Source organism: Formica exsecta, unplaced genomic scaffold (assembly GCF_003651465.1).
Source record: "Formica exsecta isolate Colony F162 unplaced genomic scaffold, ASM365146v1 scaffold21, whole genome shotgun sequence".
In the NCBI taxonomy this organism is placed as follows: domain Eukaryota; kingdom Metazoa; phylum Arthropoda; class Insecta; order Hymenoptera; family Formicidae; genus Formica; species Formica exsecta.
Genome location: NW_021849398.1, coordinates 641,370 through 654,331, shown reverse-complemented (window position 1 = coordinate 654,331; position 12,962 = coordinate 641,370). Strand labels below are relative to the sequence as shown.

General features: G+C 32.2%; 3 protein-coding genes across 4 annotated transcripts in view; 2 read left to right on the top strand and 1 right to left on the bottom strand.

Moving 5' to 3' along the window:
* Nucleotides 1–302: 302 nt before the first annotated feature.
* LOC115235036 (WD repeat-containing protein 82) lies at nucleotides 303–3,440 on the bottom strand. Its single transcript, XM_029806524.1, has one exon. It carries the CDS (start codon nucleotides 2,918–2,920, stop codon nucleotides 1,973–1,975), a length of 948 nt encoding a protein of 315 aa, XP_029662384.1. The 5' UTR covers nucleotides 2,921–3,440; the 3' UTR covers nucleotides 303–1,972.
* Nucleotides 3,441–3,576: 136 nt separating this feature from the next.
* Nucleotides 3,577–9,446, top strand: LOC115235035 (leucine-rich repeat-containing protein 40-like). 2 transcript variants are annotated; one of them, XM_029806522.1, is made up of 11 exons: nucleotides 3,577–3,948; nucleotides 4,982–5,175; nucleotides 5,295–5,498; nucleotides 5,587–5,710; nucleotides 5,811–5,980; nucleotides 6,078–6,220; nucleotides 6,308–6,425; nucleotides 8,156–8,238; nucleotides 8,410–8,742; nucleotides 8,881–9,066; nucleotides 9,206–9,446. In XM_029806522.1, the coding sequence occupies exons 1-11, from the start codon at nucleotides 3,801–3,803 to the stop codon at nucleotides 9,309–9,311; spliced, it is 1,809 nt and encodes a 602-aa protein (XP_029662382.1). In that variant the 5' UTR covers nucleotides 3,577–3,800; the 3' UTR covers nucleotides 9,312–9,446. The 2 variants fall into 2 exon arrangements, with proteins under 2 accessions (XP_029662382.1, XP_029662381.1); XM_029806521.1 differs by lacking the exons at nucleotides 8,156–8,238; nucleotides 8,410–8,742; nucleotides 8,881–9,066; nucleotides 9,206–9,446 and adding exons at nucleotides 6,680–7,012; nucleotides 7,151–7,336; nucleotides 7,476–7,754 and having other exon boundaries at nucleotides 3,578–3,948; nucleotides 6,308–6,508.
* Nucleotides 9,447–9,635: 189 nt separating this feature from the next.
* LOC115235034 (WD repeat and FYVE domain-containing protein 3) overlaps nucleotides 9,636–12,962 on the top strand; it is a 25,267-nt gene continuing 21,940 nt past the window's right edge. Inside the window, exons 1-9 of the mRNA XM_029806520.1 lie at nucleotides 9,636–10,250; nucleotides 10,326–10,449; nucleotides 10,525–10,685; nucleotides 10,766–10,882; nucleotides 11,397–11,558; nucleotides 11,642–11,895; nucleotides 12,008–12,108; nucleotides 12,223–12,382; nucleotides 12,496–12,814. Coding sequence (XP_029662380.1) covers nucleotides 10,335–10,449; nucleotides 10,525–10,685; nucleotides 10,766–10,882; nucleotides 11,397–11,558; nucleotides 11,642–11,895; nucleotides 12,008–12,108; nucleotides 12,223–12,382; nucleotides 12,496–12,814 — 1,389 coding nt within the window. The 5' untranslated portion in view covers nucleotides 9,636–10,250; nucleotides 10,326–10,334. The remainder of the gene's footprint in view (nucleotides 10,251–10,325; nucleotides 10,450–10,524; nucleotides 10,686–10,765; nucleotides 10,883–11,396; nucleotides 11,559–11,641; nucleotides 11,896–12,007; nucleotides 12,109–12,222; nucleotides 12,383–12,495; nucleotides 12,815–12,962) is intronic.

The window sequence follows — 12,962 nt, the reverse complement described above, 5'->3', positions numbered from 1 at the left end:
TATATATATGTCCATATATATGATATATATTAAATAGCATCTATAAAGATAAAAAGAGAATTTGCATTTGCTCCTACGAGAACATCGAATGTAAATTCTTACCCGGCCCGCCGGTGTTCCACGCATGTAGATTAAAAACGATAGCGTATCTACGATAATTTGCGAATGCGAGAACTTGTTCATGATTGTTTATATACGTGTCCATGACAGATATACACCGCAACGGTTTATTTATCGCGCGATGATTCGTAGAAATTCGCAATGTTATTCTTCTCTTTTTACTTTATTTTTTTTTTCTTTTTCCCTGTTTCATTAAGATCGTAGTTATGATCGAGTTATGTCGATATTATATAACGGATTTATTATCGTGCAAAATAAATAAAGTCGATCGCTCTATCGTTCGTCGCATATCTAGATTACGCTTTCGGGAGTATAATGTTTTCGATAATGAATGGTGATGATGATGACCAAATATAATCACTGGATCATCATTATCGTCTCCATTTACGGGTAAAATGCGAGAAAAACATTGCTCCGATTGTTCTTGAGATGGTCGTTGCATTTTCTCGAACGCAGCGTATTTAAAAGTGACAACGATATTTTTTTCCATACGCGATATCGGTGATTATTTGTCTCTCCTCTTTGTCACTTTTGATTATTGATGCCTGGAATCCGTCACATATATGATAAATACGTTTTCGACTTGTTTTCGCTGTGTGTGTATATGTATACAAGGCGTATTACTGACAATCTATACATACAACGATTAGACATAGCCGTATACAGAAGCGAGAAAGATGTTCGATACCTATTATACGCTTACATAGACTTCGACAGACGATATTCTATGTACCGCACATTTAAAGCTAAATATGCCGATTCTAAATCTTCGTGTCGCATATAATAGCTGTTATTTCGATATATTATTTAGAATTATCTAAACGTACGTTTTTACATACATATATAACACTAAACGCGTGAATGATGGAGAGATAAAAAGAAAAATTGTAAGTTGATGACATTGAATTATAAGATTACAACTGATCATTTACGTCCGAATAAACAAAGTTATTAATGTCACGCGTCGCGATAGTGATATTTCTTTACAACTTCATCAAATCAACGTTATCCTATATACGGCCATGCGAATCAGATTAATCGAAAAATCGTAATTAATCACAGATTCCGAATGACTATTTGGTAATCATTCACACACATCCTTTTATAATTCTTAATTAAATTAATCATTCTAATCCTATTTCCGAGACAATGCACGCCAGAGACCAGAGTTATAAAAAACATGAAGTATTAGACGTGTAACGATAATGTAATGTAACAATTGCGCGTCCTGAATAATGATGAACGATTTATCGGCAATACCGTGTAATTTAATTTAAGATAATTGCCCGGAAATGGATACAAAATACGCAAAATACAAAAATTACCTCTNNCTTCCGATATACAATAGATTTTGTTCCGGACTCGTTAAACATTACACATAGGTACACCGGAAGAAGCTATATACATATATGAGACACATTTGAAACTTTTAGTAAGATCATGGAATTGGCAATCTTTCTATATCGCTAACCTGACATTAGATTGTTATAATGAAAACGACAGAGACGATGATGACGACGATAATAGATGAAAAAGGTGTATGATATTTCCTTATATGGATCTTATCAAAGTGTGAGCGAGCGACGATCCAGCTATTCTCCCGCGACTTGTCGTTCGCTCTTTCGGATACGTTCCTGAAACTAGTATGTCATACAACAGTTGTTTGTTTCTGTACACATAATGCAATGTAAATATATTTGCTCGACCAAGTTGTACATCTTCCTGCTGCCTCTAATTAGCCGTTAATCTCTCTGGCTCTCTTCTCGCACCTCTCTGTCTCCCTTTCTCTCTTGCACAAATTATAGACGAGCGATACTTCCCAGCATTGCCCAATATTTCTTATAAATTAGTCTTATGCACTTTCATCGACAGTAGGTAACCAGAAAGCCATGTTGGTGCACGCCGATGCTAGCATCATGTACTTGGGATTGAATTGGATACACTGCACTGGCGCCGGATGATCACCGTTCAGCACGCAAACTTTGTAACCGGTCTCTGCGTTCCACACGTGCACCCTACCATCCGTAGATCCACTAAACACGAATTGCGAATCCGGACTAAAACTGGCCTCTATGGCGATTCCCTTGTTGTTCAGGTATCCGGCGAAAGTCTGTAAGGGTGTACCGTGAAAAGCATCGATTAAACGAATTGTACTACCGTTGGTAGAGATCAGGATGGTTTTGCCGTCCCTGCTAAACTTCAATCCTGTCCAATCGCATTCTTTCTCCTGAGAGAGCTTAAAGGTGACAAAGGGTCCCTTGTCGAAACTGCGTAGATCGTACAGTTTGATGCTCTCTGAATTAACTCCAGCCGCGAAGATGAGACCCTCGGGATCGTAAGCTGCGACCGGTCGTCCCGAGACGTTCATGACTCCATGGCAATTCGGTGAGCGAAGATCCCATAATCTTAGAGATTTGTCTAAGGAACCGGAGAGAAAAGTATCCTCGATAGGACTGATACATAGAGATACTACCTTTTTCGAATGACCTGGAAAGTATCGTATATACTTGTTATCGTGTAGACTGAGATAACGGATCGTGTCATCGACCTTGGTGCTGCTGTGAATCGCGGTGTTCTTCGCATGAGTGAAGTGTATTAGATCGACGCCGTACTTCTTGGAGTTGACGGTTCGTACCTGCGTCCCCTTCTCGCAATCGTATATCACGATCTGATCGTCCTCCGAGCAGGAGATCAGGGTGTCGCCGTTCGGCGAGAAGTCGATGCTGTTTATCCGATCCGAGTTCTCGCGGAATATTTTCGCCACCTTGAAGCTCCTAACCACGTGGTCGACGAGCTTCATGGTGATGGACGGCGCGTCCTCCCGCTCGTGCCGTCCCCTTAACCTCCTCGACTCCGCAATCTCTGTGTTTGTGTCGCGACCGGTGGTGCAAATACTTCGGGCGCGACCGCCGCGTCGCCTCTCCGAGGGAGAAAGGAAGAAAAAGAAACCCGCGTTGCCGAGCTCGGCAGATTTGATCTCGAGCAGAATCGGAAGAAGTCCGGGATGCGCGAGAGGGTGATCTCACGTCGCTATCCTCCTTATCGCCAGATCGCGTAATCGCGGCCTCGTATATCCTCGACGACAGGTACGTATTTCCTCTCGTACGTATATCCTCCTTCCCGAGAACGGACGCCGTCGACGAAAACTACACCGCACGCCACATACGTATAACAAATTCTGCCAACTGTTTAGAGAAACGGATAGCGAATTACCGCGAATATTTTTTTTTCTTCGTGTATTCTCTTGGTCATGCCCCCCACCCCCCGATCAAACGCTTATGTACAATGTGACGTCAACTAAAATGTGGACGTGTGCGAAACTACGTGGCCGATTTTCCCGGTAGGTAACTCGGTAAGTAACATATCGATACAACCGCGACGATATCGTAAAAGTAGTAGTAGTTGGTTACAATATTTTCCGAAAGAGAGCGTTAGAGAGCGCATTTTTTCTCTCTTTTTTTTTTTTTTCCTGACAACAATCTTTTATACGCATGTCGCGGTCATTCTTTTATACGCGTAAAATAACCATGTTCTATCTAATTTATTCAGCTCAATTTAACTCATCCGTGACTGATCCGTGACGTGAACAATTACGCGTAAAAAGATCATGTTCCGCTTAATTTATTCAGTTTATTCGCATCATAGGTGAGTTTTCCTCTACGACAGATTGAAACTTCAACATGAGCGGCGTCAAGAAGAAGAGCAATCATTTGGCAATATTTAAGCAGCGCACTAAAAACGACGATAATGCCGAACTGTCGAAAAGTGTTATTATACGAGCGAGAAAGACGGGACAATTGAATCTGTCGTCGAAAGGATTGTCTACGGGTATACATATTTGCAAATACAATCTGTGCATATTTATATTAAAATGTATAGACTTAGAAATCGGATGTTGATATATTTTATTCATAAATTTTCATGTATTTAATTAATAAAGCGCACAATTATTTCGAGCATGTTTTATTCAAATCAATGTAAGAGCTTACACTCGTAATCGGATGTGCATGCTTGTTAATGATGCATTCATGTTAAAATGTTTATCGCAGATATTTTCGTCAATATCTTCCAGAAAACATTTTAGATCTTTATTTTTTTGAATGTTGTTTGTTAATTATTTGCTTGGTGATTATAATAAATTTTGATGTTATGTGTACATGACGAAATTTTGCAGATGAGAATGCAAAAAGGTGAAATGCGCATATTATTCGTTATTGTGTTGTATAAGATTATATTTGGAATGTTATAAGATATATATTAAAACTTTTATATTATATAGAGTGTATATTGTTGGTATTAAGTTTTAAACAAGCGATTAGTACAATAAATCTGGCATCTTTAATATAATATAATATTTTATCTATCAATAATTTAGTTAATAATGTAAGTCCATGGAGAATCTTAAATAAATCTGGTTTTGTGTGCAATTTGTATTTCTTTTTTTTTTAAGTTATGCGAAATTATAAGTTATAAATGTATGTCAAAATTCGAAATTGCTACAAAAAAATATATTATATTATACATTAAACTTATAAGTTTAATCTTTATTATTTAATCAATGTTATACATAATATTTTCACAATGCTTTACGATATATGCCATAGAAATAGTTTATATTTATTATTGGATTAAATATATACTTAGTATTGTATAAAAGTCATCATCACAAGTTGCTTTGCACGCTTTGCTAAAAATCGTGTAATAGAACTGATCATATACTGCCAGAAATATTTAAAGTAATTGAAAAATAAATTCATTTGCAATCTCAGGTAAGTCAACTTAAATATCTTGGTTGATAATTCAATAGTAAAGTAATATTGCAATACAAAAAGACAAAATCCTGAATGAACGCATATTACAGTACCTGACAGAATATGGAGTATAAACGATTTAACGGAAGAGGAATTACGCGATTTACATTTTGAACTTGATTATGAACATAAAGAAGAGCGATGGTGGGAACAAGAACCATTAAAAGTTTTAGATCTCAGTTCCAACAGTTTAACTGTAATAGATGACAAAATACGATTTCTAACAGAACTGAGTAATTTAAATGTATGTATAAATAATTTGTTATATATGAACACTTGCATGATCTCAAATGTGCAGATATCTAGCGCTTTCAATATTTTTCTATTTTATCGTCAACATTAATATATATATGGCATCTTTAGCTGCACAACAATTTACTGGAAGAACTACCACCTGTGATTGGGTTTCTGCAAAAATTAAAAGTGCTAAATTTATCAGATAATAAGCTAGAAAATTTACCTCCTCAATTTTATATGTTGGAAGAATTATGTGAATTATACATAAAGAGTAATCACATAAGTATACTTGATCCTGAGATTGGGAATTTAATTATGTTAACTTGTATGGTAATATCTCATTGAATTGTACATATAATTATGCAAAAGGTTAATTTCTTAAATAGATAAGTATATCTATATATGAGTCTCTTTTTAGGATTTATCATATAATAATTTAAGTAAATTACCTATTGGAATGGGATATTTGGTGCGATTAGTTACATTAAATTTAAGTCACAATCTGATTAAAGAGTTACCATCTGATATAACGAGTATGAGATGTAAGTTTTACACCAATGATGAATACAAGAAAAGTAGTCTATATTTTTCAATAATTATTTTACTATTTTATCAATATTTATATTATATTCTGATGAATAGCGTTAAAAATACTTGATGTGAGCTTTAATCAGTTGGAGATATTACCACCGTTAGGTGAATTGCGAAAAGCAGAGAAAATTATGTTGCAGTCCAACAATTTGAAGAAATTTCCAGACATATCAGGTTGTTCAGCTTTAACAGTATTGCATTTGGATAACAATAACATTCCTGTATGTGTTAATGTACATTTATACTTGAGATTAAACAGATCAAAATTCAACTTTCTGTACAGGATATTTTATCAAGATAATTTTTTTTTTTTTGCAGGAGATTGATTCGCAATGCTTAGAAACAGCAGGACATTTAAAAAAGTTTACATTACAAAACAATAAAATTGAAGTAATACCTGAAGAGATAATCAAATTAATAAATTTGGAAGTTTTTGATTTGTCACATAACAATGTATCTTTGTATGCTTCAAATTTTTTTTTCTTGTACAATGATCTTATATATTTAAATTATTTGTTATAAAATGGATTATTAATATATTCTTACAGAGTACCTTTCTGCATCGGCATATTGCCCAATCTAAAACAGTTCGTAATTAAAGGGAATAATATAAAAAATATAAGAGCAGATGTAATCCGATGTGGTACACCTCGAATCTTGACACACATACGTCAGATTACAGATAGTACAAATATAAATACCAGAGAATTATTACAATCTAATACCAGTATTAGTATTTACCCTGATAAGTATGTAAATATTAACTTAGTCTATTAATTGTGTATATGTGCAATAATTTTTGTAATATATATATTTATCATATTTAAAAAAAATATCTGTAGAATATTGAGAATGTATGTGTTGTGTGTTATTCAATTTGACAATTACTAATGAAATTAAATATATGTAATAATATCCAGATATATGATGAAGAATACAAAACTACTAAGCTTAGCTGGGCAAAATCTTCTGGATTTACCGGAAGAAGTCTTAGAAAATGCAGCTGAAGCCTCTGTCACGACCATTGATTTAAGTAGAAACAAACTATCAGAATTATCTGACAAAATGTCAGTAGTAACTACAGTGATAGACCTGAAATTAACTTCAAATCATTTAACACACTTACCTGAGTGGATTGGTGAAAAGTACAAATATCTGCAAGTTTTAGACATAAGTAAAAATTACTTGAAATCTTTACCATTGAGCATTAGTTGCTTAAAATATTTGCAAGATGTTGATCTTTCATTCAACAGGTATTACAAACAATATTGACAGAGAGATTTATGCAATTTGTTTGCAAAATGTCTTTTTTTTTAATATAAATTTATACATATGTATCTATTTTGTATATTTTTTTACCATTTATTTTCTTATAATAAAAATTTCTATAGATTTATTGACATACCAGAAGCCATTTATGATGTTGTATCTTTGGAAAATTTAATTGCCAATAATAACGTAATTGCAACAATAGACGTTTCATCTTTAGAAAAATTGAAAAGGCTAGCAACTTTAAATCTGGCAAATAATAACATTGCTCATGTACCACCTGAACTTGGTAACTTGAAAAACCTCAGGTAACAAATATTTAATATCTTAAATATTTTATTACTTATTGTTAGATATGCTATTTTTTTTTTAGTTATAGCATCATATTTGAAAATTTATTTTTATACGACATTATGATCATTCATATTTATAAACATATTTTTTCAGGAATCTATCATTGTCTGGAAACTGTTTCAAATATCCTAGACAAGCAATTTTAATGAAAGATACAGAGGAAATACTAAGCTACCTACGCAATTTAATACCTCAATAAGGAAATAAAATAGCGTATAAAAAAATTTTATTAATCTGCAAGTTTATTTTTAACAATAATGTTATATGTAATTTGAAATTATATGATACGTGAGTAAATGTGTGTATGTACAATATAAATTTGCAAGAAGTGAAATGTCGTTCAGTCAAATGTACTAAACTATAGTAATAGTGGAATGGGCGCAATTCACCACCCATCTAAACCTTTGTTTAGAAAAGAGCTGAGAGAGAGGTAATAACTATTACTGTCTCTTTTCTTTGTATTTTCTGCACATGCTCAGTTCCCCTTAGCTTCCCTTATCCAGTCAAAAATATACAGCTGATTGTTTATGTACAATAAAATGTTTATTTTGTTCTTGAGGCAGTTACATAAAAGATCTATACATTTTCGACAAAACAATAACTGGATGAACTAAAATAACCGTATAAATTAAATAATTATCTTTGATGCAGTTAAAACGGCCGATAATGTCATCAATCGTCTTTTATCACCGAACTCACTTGGGTTGCGTTCCGATATTCACTGCCAGTACTGAAAATCTATAGTGCACGTGATGTAAACTATAGTGACACACATACGTCAGATTACAGATAGTACAAATATAAATACCAGAGAATTATTACAATCTAATACCAGTATTAGTATTTACCCTGATAAGTATGTAAATATTAACTTAGTCTATTAATTGTGTATATGTGCAATAATTTTTGTAATATATATATTTATCATATTTAAAAAAAATATCTGTAGAATATTGAGAATGTATGTGTTGTGTGTTATTCAATTTGACAATTACTAATGAAATTAAATATATGTAATAATATCCAGATATATGATGAAGAATACAAAACTACTAAGCTTAGCTGGGCAAAATCTTCTGGATTTACCGGAAGAAGTCTTAGAAAATGCAGCTGAAGCCTCTGTCACGACCATTGATTTAAGTAGAAACAAACTATCAGAATTATCTGACAAAATGTCAGTAGTAACTACAGTGATAGACCTGAAATTAACTTCAAATCATTTAACACACTTACCTGAGTGGATTGGTGAAAAGTACAAATATCTGCAAGTTTTAGACATAAGTAAAAATTACTTGAAATCTTTACCATTGAGCATTAGTTGCTTAAAATATTTGCAAGATGTTGATCTTTCATTCAACAGGTATTACAAACAATATTGACAGAGAGATTTATGCAATTTGTTTGCAAAATGTCTTTTTTTTTAATATAAATTTATACATATGTATCTATTTTGTATATTTTTTTACCATTTATTTTCTTATAATAAAAATTTCTATAGATTTATTGACATACCAGAAGCCATTTATGATGTTGTATCTTTGGAAAATTTAATTGCCAATAATAACGTAATTGCAACAATAGACGTTTCATCTTTAGAAAAATTGAAAAGGCTAGCAACTTTAAATCTGGCAAATAATAACATTGCTCATGTACCACCTGAACTTGGTAACTTGAAAAACCTCAGGTAACAAATATTTAATATCTTAAATATTTTATTACTTATTGTTAGATATGCTATTTTTTTTTTAGTTATAGCATCATATTTGAAAATTTATTTTTATACGACATTATGATCATTCATATTTATAAACATATTTTTTCAGGAATCTATCATTGTCTGGAAACTGTTTCAAATATCCTAGACAAGCAATTTTAATGAAAGATACAGAGGAAATACTAAGCTACCTACGCAATTTAATACCTCAATAAGGAAATAAAATAGCGTATAAAAAAATTTTATTAATCTGCAAGTTTATTTTTAACAATAATGTTATATGTAATTTGAAATTATATGATACGTGAGTAAATGTGTGTATGTACAATATAAATTTGCAAGAAGTGAAATGTCGTTCAGTCAAATGTACTAAACTATAGTAATAGTGGAATGGGCGCAATTCACCACCCATCTAAACCTTTGTTTAGAAAAGAGCTGAGAGAGAGGTAATAACTATTACTGTCTCTTTTCTTTGTATTTTCTGCACATGCTCAGTTCCCCTTAGCTTCCCTTATCCAGTCAAAAATATACAGCTGATTGTTTATGTACAATAAAATGTTTATTTTGTTCTTGAGGCAGTTACATAAAAGATCTATACATTTTCGACAAAACAATAACTGGATGAACTAAAATAACCGTATAAATTAAATAATTATCTTTGATGCAGTTAAAACGGCCGATAATGTCATCAATCGTCTTTTATCACCGAACTCACTTGGGTTGCGTTCCGATATTCACTGCCAGTACTGAAAATCTATAGTGCACGTGATGTAAACTATAGATTTTTAGTACTGGAAATCTATAGTGCACGTGATGTAAACTGTAGATTTTTAGTACTGGCACTATTGGAAATGAATATCGGAACGCAGCTCATTCGCCGCGCATCGCACATGCGCGATAGACACAGTCTGACATAGGCACACAGGGCTACATCGGAGACGCAACCGTACATAATCCAAATGATTTAAATTCGAGATTCAAAAAATTTTCTTATATAGCTACTTACAGCGTGGTACATAATTTGTCTCATTAGTAGATATATGTAAATCCAACAAAAGAAGAAGAAGAATTTGAGGGCGTGATTGTATCAATTACTTCGGTTATTCTATATTGCAGTGCCGTGTCCATTGTTTTCATATTTTTCTCACGGAAAAGTAATTAATATTATCTCTTCTTTATGTATCTTGTTCTTTATATCATTGTTACGCACATGTTTTATGCGTTTCTAGACACATTTTATGGAGAATAAAATGTCAGAGTCGGATGTAACTTTTGATGAGAAACATTCTGCAAGTTTATTCTCGAATGAAAATTTGTCAACAAACCTGAACACTGACATTGCCAATTCAGACTGTAAGGATTTATTTAGATACTCTTTATATTATCATTTATGTTACTTTTAATACCACAATATATATTTTATTGTAGCAGATTCCATGTCTATTTACATTAACGAACCAGAACTCTCTGACGATATACCTGAATGGAAGGGTATGAGCATGAATGAAATACGTAAAGGTTGTGGCATATATGAATATCAAGAACATCCACCAATTGTTTCTTCTGCTAAGCATACAGTGCTGTTTAGGGTATAATTTTATATAAATAGAACAAACTGATATTAATTTTTTTATTATACATATATATATATATCTTTTTTTCTGATTAGTTACCATTATCTATGCATGAACCACCAAAGCCTTATCCGACACATAAAATAGACAAGTGGAGCCATGGATACGTACGATTGCCATGTTCTGCACATTGTTTTTATCCAGTAGAACAGGTATGATATATAGATTTCCATTATTCACATAATTTTGAGAAGATTTTGAATAGATTCTCTAACAAATTTAGATATAATTTTTCTTAGAAAATATTGAGAAGAAAGTTATTATTAATTACAAGTGTAAAATTTTTAATATATATCTTTATAATTAAGCTTCAAATTATATTTATACAACACTTTATTATAGTTGATCAACTAGCTGATGTTGAATATAATTTTGGGATTTATTTGCCTTTTCTTAAGCTTAATTCATGAAAAAGACTTTACAATTGTTTATAATTCAAACTATTATTATCTGAATATATATTTGTTAAGGAAAAATTAATTTTAATTTTCGTTTCTAAATTCTATCATTAAAATCGAAATATAGCATTGTGAAATACATTGTATAAAAAAAAAGTATTAAACTGATGATGATTATATTGTAAAATACTTAGATAATAATGGCACTCTAATTATATTTTATATTATACACAGATAATTACTGATATAATTAAACTTCATATTTCAGAGAAGTGGAGATCGTAATTGTCGAAATAGATGGGATATGATTCAGGAAGCTTTGCTGAGAAACATTCTCTCCAGTCAACAATTAGAAAATGCTATACTTTCATATAATCAAATTTATGCACAACGTTGGAATTTTGCAGCACTCCATCACTTCTTTTCAGAGGTATATTGCACAATACTTGTTATATCACATCTGAAACTATTATACTATTTAAAAATTCTTATTAAAAGTAATTTTGATTGAAGGTATTGGACCCGGAAGAGACGGCCGTCTTCTTCAAAACTTTAATGCCAAAAATAATCCAGCTTGCTCTGCAACTTCCTATATTGCTAACCGGTGCAATACCTCTTCTGAAACGTCACACTAATAGCTTTATTAGTTTAAGCCAATTGCAAGTAGCTTCGTTACTAGCAAATGCATTTTTTTGTACATTTCCTAGGCGCAATTCCAGTAATCCACAATCGGAATATGCAACATATCCATATATTAACTTCAATAGGTAATATTTTGAATAATGTATATATTTTTTATATTGCATTTATTAGAAAATAGAGAATATATGATTTTCTCTCATAAGTATATTTTAGATATACTTTGGTTGTATATTTCAGATTGTTTGCTGCCTATAGTGAGGAAAAACATAATCAATGTGAATCAGTCATGGAAAAAATCAAATGTCTTCTCCATTACTTTAGGAGGGTAACAGCAAAAGGTGAGTACATTATAGTTGTGAATTCTTTTGTATAATAAAAATTCATGCATTTTGGTATGATAATTGGATATAGACACAGAATCTAAATTATGTTACACTTTTTACATAGAGTAGCACCTGAAGGTGTAATAACAATCGAACGGCGTTACATTCCACGTGAAAATTTTCCGAAATGGAATATACAGAATCAAAAATTGCCACCACTGCATATAACAAGTAAAGGAACCATTGAAAACGAAGGAGCTGGATTGCTTCAAGTAGATTTTGCAAACAAGTTAGTCTTTACTGTAGAATTTCAAAACTCGCAAGTTTATCATGTGTCAAATATGAGATGATAGAATAGATAGAGAATTATTATTTACTAATTCTGTGTTTTGTCTTGAATAGGTATGTGGGCGGAGGTGTGCTAGGTTTAGGATGTGTACAGGAGGAAATACGATTTGTTATATGTCCAGAGCTTATGGTCACTATGTTAGTTACGGAAGAATTAGATGACACCGAGGCTCTCATCGTCAGTGGTATTGAACGATATAGCAAATATGAAGGTTACAGTAACACCTTTAAATGGAAAGGAGATTTCGTGGATGAGACACCAAGGGATGACAGCTGCAGGCGTATGACGTCAATTGTTGCCATTGATGCCCTTTATTTTAGACAGCCTTTGCTACAATTCAAAATCGATAATATAACTCGTGAACTCAACAAGGTTTGTAATTGTAATGTAAATATATTATATATATATATATATATATATATACACACACACACTCACAGTATTTTTATATTTTTTTTTATTTTCTACTTCATATCGCGACTGTTTTTGTTATTACGTCTCTGTCGGGCAAACTAATTCG